The sequence below is a fragment of the Lactuca saligna genome, chromosome 3 (genome assembly GCF_052625555.1).
Source record: "Lactuca saligna cultivar CGN05327 chromosome 3, ASM5262555v1, whole genome shotgun sequence".
NCBI classification, from domain to species: Eukaryota; Viridiplantae; Streptophyta; class Magnoliopsida; order Asterales; family Asteraceae; genus Lactuca; species Lactuca saligna.
The window spans coordinates 155,977,809-155,987,500 of record NC_136419.1 but is presented as its reverse complement, the minus strand read 5'-3'; the positions used below and the strand labels follow the sequence as shown (position 1 = coordinate 155,987,500).

Sequence of the window (9,692 nt, the reverse complement as noted above, 5' to 3'; positions counted from 1 at the left end):
ATATATATAATGAGGTAAAGGGAATGCAATACCTAGATATTGAGCCTTTACTCAAAGGTAATAAGAATGCTTTGATCGATGAATTTCAACATGGATAAAATATTAGCTCGCATTTGAATACGAAAATATCCACCCATAATGGTCAATAAAAATGGTAGGTGGCTAAAAAACAATTATTAATATAAATGTTGGGACTTAGGAGTAGAGAGAGGAAAATAATAAGTAAATACATGTATAAGTAATAAAATAGTGAAAGATTTAAAAAATAAATAAATAAAAAGTACATCATTAAATAGATACTAGCAATAAAAATTTGAAAGTAAATAGGTAAAAAGTAAGAAATAAATATTATATGGAAGCCACAAAGAGTATGAAAGGAAATTAGTACTTAAACCATGTTTGCACTACTCTATTACACTGATTCTAAGACGTAACACTCTTTTATGTGAGATCATGTCATTGATAAGAGCCAACTTGTTTAAGTCTAACCTTACACTATGTTCCCGCTTCATTCTCAGGGTGTCATCTCCTCCAAATATTACAACATGTATAATCTCTATACTTTCCTAACTGTAACTACAAATTTTCTAATTGGATATGTATGAACCGACACAATCTTCCTTACCTCAAATCAATAGGATCAATATCGATCCTAGTAGTTTTTCATGTTCGATGATAACATCTTAATCGATACAATTTTCGTGTTTAGTGGCTAATATTTAGATCCATACAATAAAGCTAGCATTACAACAACTATGTAGAATTTTCCATTAAGTTTAATCGGATCTTTTTGTCATACAAAACTCATGTGGTTGCCCCTTCACTTTAACCATCTCATATTTAAGTAGTGATTGATATCACTGTTTACACTCATTTCCTTTATAAACCATGGTAAATAATAGTTGTCAAAATACAAATGAAATATTCACCACTTTTGTAAGTATTCAAATATTTTTTTACACTCCTTTCCTTTCTAATCATTAACCTAAATAATACAAACAAAAGTTGGTTAATAATATGAAACAAGTTGCATAGTTCCATTGTTTCCTCTTAAAATAATATTCCAAAATACTTGCCATGAATAACAATTCATAAGTAATAACTCATGTTGGGGCTTATGTATCTTCTTATTTGCATGGTGAAGATTGTGATTACCTCATCAATGTTATACATGATACATGATTCGTATAGATACCTACGAATGACACCAGTTGTGAATTTAGAACCAAAAACTCATGTTTTGAAAACCAGGATCGGCTGGTTCAACCGATCCCGAAACTGGTTCTTATAGGCCAAAAAACCGCTCATTTTGTTAACCGATAAAAAGCGATCTGGTTGAACCGGAAATATTGGAAATTAATTTTTATTCATTTTTGGTAATTTTTATATAATTAAAATTAATAATAATATAATTATGACATAGTCTGTTTTTTTAGTTTTTGAGACCGGGGAGACCAATTGAACCATCAAATCAGTTAGACGTCCAATTCAGTCTACGATTCGGTTTCAAAACATTGCCAAAACCATGTGGTTCCTAATGTAAATGAAATTAAAAATATGAAAGAACTAAAAGTATTAGTGGTGGCGAGTTGGGTTGTAAACAAGTGGATTGGTTGTGGTTTGGTGGTGGGGATGACAACAACAAAGGGCGACTAGGCATTAGCTGATGACATGGCTGGACGACGACTGGTGAATGGAAGTCGGTAGGAGAAACAATTGAATACTTAAAGCCGTGAAAGTCGCTAAATCCTTGAATGACGTTTCCAATTTGTTTTTGTTTAATTTTAGATGGACAACTGAGACATTAGGCTATATAAAATGTTTATTGGTTATAAAATGGGCTCATTGATATTTTTTTTTTCAAAAATCATTAGGTAGTTTCTTTAAAAATAATAAGATAGTTATTATTATTATTATTATTTTTTTTATATCTATACCCATTGTTATAATTTAAAAAAAAAGATAGATCTTAAGATCTACATTCACTTAGTTTAGATACACGCAGAAAAATAATAAGATAGTTATTATTATTTTTATATCTATACCCATTGTTATAATTTAAAAAAAAAATAGATCTTAAGACCTACATTCACTTAGTTTAAATAAGCGCAGACAAACTGAGACATTAGGCTATATAAAATGTTTATTGGTTATAAAAAATATGGGCTCATTGATATTTTTTTTTCAAAAATCATTAGGTAGTTTCTTTAAAAATAATAAAATAGTTATTATTATTATTATTATTATTTTTTATATCTATACCTATTGTTATAATTTAGAAAAAAAAGATAAATTTTAAAACCTACATTCACTTAGTTTAGGAACACGTGAGTCCTGTCTAATTTAACCTTCTTTTTTTTTTTTTTTTTTTTTTTGTAAATTAGAAGTATTTTTATCAAAATCAAATAACTTTAAGTAAGAGATAATATGTAAAATTTAATGTCAAAGTATTGCACATGAAAAGGCTATTTGTAGAAAAAACAAAACAATCGTGGCCAAAGTTGAAAAAGATAAAGAAGAAGGGTAAGCTTAGAATATAAGAATAAGAACACTACACAGATTGAAATGAGAAAAGGTACACAGCTAAGACACAAATCGATGCAATTAAGACTTTGACTTCAGTCCGCAAAACTCAAATCAGAAAAACCACCGGAAAATTCAACCTCAGGACGGTTCCAATTCCGATTCACCGCTTGTCTACAATGCACCAGATGACGTCCTTCTCCCTCAGGTTTCCCACGAATATCTTTCTGTTTTTCCATTAGAAAAAATGGCGCTTAGATCCATTTCTCTGTTTCTATGCATGCCTAATTGTTAGTAGCGGTTTAGATATGATTCAGGTGAGTGATTGCCCAAACTTTTTAGCGCCTTTATTTTAATTTCTCAACCAAACTGTTTTATGGTAAATTTTACTAAGTTCGGTAGCTTGATTAGACTCAATTTGGTAATTCGAGTTTGTTTATTTGGCATTTTGATTTACTTTTGCCGAAGTTGTTCGTTAGGGTTCTTTTTGAGGTTTATCAGCCTTAGTTCCTAGGTTTTCAGGGCATAATAAATGGCAATGGATGTTTATGCATTTTAAGGTGAAAAACCTAGGGTTTGAATTTCACAAAAACCGTTGGATGTTGATATTGATGCCAAAACTGGGTTTTAAGAATCCTCTAGACAAGGTTGAATTAACTGCATTCTATCCCATACCAGTTTGTTTAGGCCAAACAGAAAGCAATATGAAATACAAAGAGGTAAAACCCCATTGACATTATTAAAGAGGTTCAACTGATCAACTCCTATAGATTTAGGAGCATCCTTTTATGCAAACCTTTTGCATATTTTACTCAGGTGCCTTTTTCTTTTGACTCAATGAATACATGAGTGTTTCTTTTTGACTTAATGCATTAACAATGACCTAATAGAGGAAGTCAGGGAAATGAGGCTTCTGTGCTAAGTTCTAAACTTTTTACAAATTTAACATCATTCACTTTTTTCATTCCATTTCCTCATGTTTGTTGTAATTTTTCACAACATGTTATCTTATCATGACCCATGATTATGCCATGTAACTCATAACAAGTTTACTTTTTGCTATGAAACATACCAGTAGAAATGGATAACTGTCGATGTTGATTTTGTAGTAATGGCTATACAAAGATGAAAATGCAGCCAGCCTTTATGAGTTCATTATGTTTTGTTGTATTACTTTCTTTACAACCTGTTAATTCCAATCTTAGATTTAGTGTGATTTTGGTGCCTCTAAGTGTTTGTTAGTTTGTTATATTCCATATTTAGGTAAACATGTCAGTTTGTTATTCATTTAGGTTTGTTGTAGAGTTTTGGTTGCTTTGAGATGGTGGGGTCTGAGAAAGAAAATGGTTCTTCACCAGCACCACCGTCACAGAAGGCGGAAGTGAAGAAGAAGTATGGTGTCATGAACCCAATATCATATGCGGGACCCACTGAGGCTGACCTTCACAGGAATGCACTCTTGGAAAAGGTATACACTTTTTTTTTCTTCAATTAAATTTAGGAAAACCTTATGAAAACCCAACATATTTTCATTTAACTCTAAAATAGATTGGGTTTTTCTGAGGTTAGAAAGCCTTAAATTAGATTTTCAGAAAGTATAGTGGTTTTAATGCACTAAAAAAATCATATAGTGCTTTTTTTTTTCTTTAAGAATTAAACAAACATATGATGGTTTTTTCTGAGGTTTGCCTTAAATTTATATTGTTACTTATGTCCAAGTTTTTCTTCTTAACTTTTCAATGATTGTTTTCCTTGTTTTTGTTGTAAGCTTTTGATGGAGTCAGGGATATACGAGAGCATGGAAGAAACCGCAAGGAGAGAAGAGGTTCTTCGTCGTCTGGATCAGGTAATTGACTAATTTAACCCTCTTGTATTTATTTGCTATATTCTATGAGGTTAAACGCAAAAAAAAAAAATAGCAATTTACTTTCATTGAATCGTTTAATTCAGCATCCTACTTGCATTTCTTCCCTTGATCCCATCACAAAACACTCTACATTGAAAAATCTAACAAATTATAGCATTTTCCTCCAAATACAAAAGTATAAAACATTATTCACTGCTATAATTAAGTATATTTTTCTCCGTATAATGTCCTAATAAGATATTTTCTTTGTTAAAGTACAAGTTTTTAATCGGGTAGATGTTTTAACTTTCAAGTATAGCTCTTTAATAAGAACAATATTGAAAGTAGAATGTTGCAACATAAATACGAAACTAAAGTTACTATTTCTTGCATTGTATTTGTAGCCATATTCTATTTAAGACATAATATGCTCATCACTACACCTCCTTCCATAATTTTGTAATCAGTTTGGATATATAACATTTAGGAATCTGGGACACATTGCAGTAAGTAGTAATCATTTATTTTGGAATCATCATTTTGAAACATTTGTTTTGTAATTTGTTCCAGATTATTAAAGATTGGGTGAAGCAGTTAACACGCCAAAAAGGGTACACAGAAAAAATGGTTGAGGAGGCAAATGGTATTGTACGTACCTTTGGGTCTTATCGCCTAGGGGTAATAGTGTCTACTTCTTTATTTCCCTTTTAACTTTTTTATTTATTTACATAAAAGGTCAATATTACAGTTTTTTTTTTTTTTTGTGTGTCTTTGAGAATGAAAAGAAGAAATCATGATAAAAGACTGAGGCATTTTTGTTACAGGTACATGGTCCTAATGCTGATATTGATACACTATGCATTGGGCCCTCATATGTTACTCGAGAGGTGATTTAATGAATTTATCTCATTTATGATGGATGTATTCATATCTATATGTTTTAACCATTTTCCCAATTTCTTCTTATCAGCATGATTTTTTTGTTATATTGCATAATATTCTGTTGGAGATGGAAGAAGTATCGGATCTTCAGCCAGTTAATGATGCACATGTTCCTGTGATGAAGTTCAAATTCCAAGGAATATCCATTGATCTTCTTTATGCCAGTGTATCTCTATTGATTGTTCCAGAAGTAATTTCCTTTCCACTTCCACATTTACTTATTTGCCCCTATATTTTGATGTTATGTGGTATATTTGATAGAAATACTACTGGTAGCATATGATGATTTATTACTGTTATGTTTTTGGTTCTAGTATGTTATTCTTATGATGTGAATATTTAGTGATATAACTATAAGGTAGAAACAATTGTATTGTATTGTATTGTTTTGTGTGTTTGAGTTTGGTTTTTTTGTTTGTGAAACTAACTTGTGACAGGATTTGGACATCTCTCAAAATTCTGTGTTGTACAACACTGATGAGAAAACGGTTCGAAGTCTTAATGGATGTCGGGTTGCTGATCAAATACTTAAACTTGTTCCAAATGTAGAGGCATGTATTATATTCCATATAATATATATATAAATACCCTTAGATGCTTACATTATTGGTATTTGACATCTATTCATCTGCCTTTAAAAATTTGTAGAACTTCTGCACCACACTTAGATGCTTAAAGTTTTGGGCTAAGAGGCGTGGCGTTTATTCTAATGTAAGGTTTTGATTTTATGCTACTTTTTTTTTGTGTGTGTTGAATTGTGTTTTGAGTAAGTTCCACTTTTGGTCCCTATGCTATATCAAAATTTTTCTTTCTCGTCCCTAATTCACTGTTTCACAACACGTATGTCGGTCATTTCATCCCCCTCTCCTTGATGATGATTTTGAAAGGCCCTATAACTGACAATTAGAGATAGTTTCTGAAAATCCTCTCTCCGTAATGATGATTAAAGTGGTGGTAAATGACCTAAATGCCCTCTTCTGTAAGGCATGCTATCAGGCTTATAAATGGGGTATGTCCCATTGACTAAAAGCTTTATGAAACATTGAATTAGGGACAAAAAAGTGATCCTTACTGGATATGGTCCAAAAAAGAATCTTTTTGCCCTTTTCTTCCACAATTCACTTTTTTTATAACACTTTTAGTCCTTGAGACAGACACGATTGTAAAAGGCTTTAAGTTCATAATTCACTGTTTGATTTCTCCATCTCCATATTGATCATTGTGGATGATTTGTGAGAAACCTCCTTGTAATGATGATTAAAGTGTAATTTAGTTATGTATTGTATTGTATTGTATTATGAGTGATGTTTGTTTGTTGATTTAGGTTACTGGATTTCTTGGTGGAGTGAATTGGGCTCTTTTAGTTGCTCAGGTATGCCAGCTTTATCCCAATGCAATACCTAGTATGCTGGTTTCCCGTTTTTTCAGAGTCTATACCAACTGGCGTTGGCCAAACCCTGTCATGCTATGCCCAATCGAAGAGGATGATCTTGGATTTAACGTGTGGGACCCACGGAAATGGTCCCGTGATCGAACCCATCTCATGCCCATCATCACTCCCGCATACCCATGCATGAACTCTAGCTACAATGTTTCCGCAAGTACCCTTCGTGTTATGGTGGAGCAGTTCCTTTTCGGAAATAAGGTTTGCGAGGTAAAACTAACAAAAACTCTCATAATTTTACCTTTTTGCCCCTGTTTGATCTGAGTGGACAAAAGACTTGAATTGAATGCCCTTCTCTCTCTCTCTCTCTCTCATCATAGCCCTAGAAAGGACTGGACAAGTTTTCTAGGGCTATTTTCAGTGACAAGGGGCATTTATGTCTTTTTGCACAGTTTGGTCTACTATTGATGTTGTTTCTTTTTGGATGAAATTTAGGAGATTGAGTTGAACAAAGCAAATTGGAGCTGTCTGTTTGAGCCTTCTCTTTTTTTCGAGTCGTATAAAAACTACTTGCAGGTAGACATTGTAGCTGCAGATGCGGATGATCTTCTTGCATGGAGGGGATGGGTTGAATCTCGCCTTAGATTGCTTACTTTGAAGGTCTTAATTCATATTTCTCATCTTTCAAACTTTTTTACTTTGTGTATGATGGAATCAGAGAAGGAATGGAATTGGAATCTAAAGAGCCGGTTGTTTTCTCTGATGCTATGGAATGGAATTGACTATTAGTTTCTGTTCTAATATAACCCATTCTATTTATGTTATTTTTTTAATGTCACAAATCTTTTTTAAATGAATATGTTTTTTTATTTTATAATTTATCATAATCTTATATGGGTTTTTGTGAATAAACTGTCTGAATGAGTCCACATGACCATTTTATTCTTCATGTCTTGGATTCCATATGATAAGTCATAGGGCAAAATGGTCAAAAGCTTGTCTAGTCTCTGTTTTCGTTTTCTCTGCTTTTAGATAATTAGCTGTCTGAATGACTGTAAATGACCATTTTACCCTCTGTTTGGATTCCGTACAATAAGTCATACAAAGGGTAAAATGGTCATTTACAGTCATCGACTGCAAAAAAGAAAAGTCTTTGTTCATACTTTTCAGATTGAATGCGATACAAAGGGCAAAATGGTAAAAAAAAATGTCTAATCTCTTTTCGTTTTCTATGTTTTTAGCGAATTAGCTGTCTGAATGACTGTAAATGACCATTCTACCCTTTGTATCTGTTCGGATTCTGTACAATAAATCAAAGGGTAAAATAATCATTTACTACCAACAACTGCAAAAAGAAACAGTCTTCGTTGTTTGTTCACACTTTTCGGATCCAACGCAATACAAAGGGTAAAATGGTCAAAAAGATGTCTAATCCGTGTTTCCATTTTCCATGGTTTTTCAGATCGAACGCGATACAGACGGGATGTTACAATGCCACCCTTTCCCAAACGAATACATCGATACATCAAAACCATGTGCCCATTGTGCTTTTTTTATGGGTCTTCAAAGGCAACCTGGAGTCAAAGTTCAAGAAGGTCAACAATTTGATATCCGGGCAACTGTAGATGAGTTTAAGCAAGGGGTAAACAGTTACAACCTTTGGAGACCTGGAATGGACATTTTTGTGTCTCATGTACGTAGGAGACAACTTCCTGCATACATTTTCCCTGAAGGGTATAAACGTCAAAGACAATTAAGGCATACTACTACTACTACTACTCCTGAAGGCTCAAGCTCTCCTTCATCTGAGAAGCGTTTCAAGAGGAAACATGATGCTTCTTCTGGACATGGGAAACCGAAGAAAACGTCTTTTGGGAGCCCGGAATGTGTGGGGATTGGAGGGAGTAGCATTCCGGTGAACTCCGGAATTGAAGATCTTGCTTGTGAGGTCGGTTTTCTAACTTGAGGAATTTTCTACTGTTTTATGTTTACTTTTCTGTCCTTGTGTGAGAAGATAAGATTATTGGAACAAAAACAGATGGTGTTTGGTGCGATGGAATTGAGGAAGTATAAAAAATCTTTATGATTTATGAACTTTATCTCCATTTCTACAAGGTAATGAAACATGATAATGGAGTGTATGGACTTATTCATATTGGTTTATATTTTGTCTACAGTCTTCAATTACACAAAAGGTGGTATTGGAGTCCGAAGATGGAGCAAATCCCGAATCAATGCAGCCATCTGCAATAAGGTATCTTTCCTCTCTGTAGGAGGACATTTACGTCTTTTCTCAGCTTCCGAATGCTTTATTTTCAAATGATATTTTATTTATTTTTTGTGGCAGGTTGAGCTTGGAATCAACGGCTTAAGTTATTGAGAGCAGAAGTGTGACCTTTTAGTATTGACAACTTGGGAGTTGTAGTATGTAATTTACCAAAAATGAGGGCTTGTTCTTTAAATTTTAAATTTTAAACCTTGCAACTTTTTTTTCTTTCTTTCTTTTGTTATGGTTTTGGAATGTAATGAATTGAATCGTGTTTATCGTAGAAAACGTTATTATCACATTGTATCTTGTTAGTTTTACCTAGTTTTCTTTAATTATTCTCATCACACCAATCCAATCTTGCAAAACTATAAGCAAATGAATACAAAAATGTGGACAAGATGTTTAGGATTTTCATGGTCCATATACTTAACATGTTGTTACCTATGAATGATTCCATTTGAGTTGTATTTTTTTTTTTTTTACTTTCTTAATGGAATCAAGTAAAAATATAAGATAAAAAAGAGTAAATTACACGAATGGTCCCTATGGTTTAGGGTAATCTGTGTGTTTCGTCCCTAACTTATTTTTTTAACTTGGAAGGTCCCTATTTGTTTTTGTTATGTGTTTGGTTCATGTTTTATCTAAAAAAAACTATTTTACCTTTGATTTTTTAATTTATTTAAATAAACACACCTTCAACCTTACCCCCATCATTTTACCTTACCTAC

The 9,692-nt window shown here is 32.7% G+C and overlaps 1 protein-coding gene across 2 annotated transcripts; it reads left to right on the top strand.

The window, feature by feature from the left end:
* Window positions 1-2,573: 2,573 nt before the first annotated feature.
* LOC145037388 (nuclear poly(A) polymerase 2-like) lies at window positions 2,574-9,260 on the top strand. Of its 2 annotated transcripts, none has more exons than XM_078986038.1 (13): window positions 2,574-2,731; window positions 3,816-3,991; window positions 4,292-4,369; window positions 4,940-5,047; window positions 5,194-5,256; window positions 5,340-5,501; window positions 5,749-5,862; window positions 5,960-6,022; window positions 6,636-6,965; window positions 7,191-7,355; window positions 8,158-8,643; window positions 8,873-8,949; window positions 9,043-9,260. In XM_078986038.1, the coding sequence occupies exons 2-13, from the start codon at window positions 3,845-3,847 to the stop codon at window positions 9,065-9,067; spliced, it is 1,818 nt and encodes a 605-aa protein (XP_078842164.1). In that variant the 5' UTR covers window positions 2,574-2,731; window positions 3,816-3,844; the 3' UTR covers window positions 9,068-9,260. The 2 variants fall into 2 exon arrangements, with proteins under 2 accessions (XP_078842164.1, XP_078842165.1); XM_078986039.1 differs by having other exon boundaries at window positions 2,609-2,731; window positions 3,827-3,991.
* The last annotated feature ends 432 nt before the right edge of the window (window positions 9,261-9,692 follow it).

What these genes read in the sequence shown, in the direction of transcription:
- LOC145037388 (XM_078986038.1), top strand. Translation starts at nt 3,845, where the DNA reads ATGGTGGGGTCTGAGAAAGAAAATGGTTCTTCACCAGCACCACCGTCA. An exon ending in AACTTGTTCCAAATGTAGAG is followed by an intron (nt 5,863 to 5,959) that starts GCATGTATTATA and finishes AAAAATTTGTAG; the next exon opens with AACTTCTGCACCACACTTAG. An exon ending in ATGCAGCCATCTGCAATAAG is followed by an intron (nt 8,950 to 9,042) that starts GTATCTTTCCTC and finishes TTTTTGTGGCAG; the next exon opens with GTTGAGCTTGGAATCAACGG.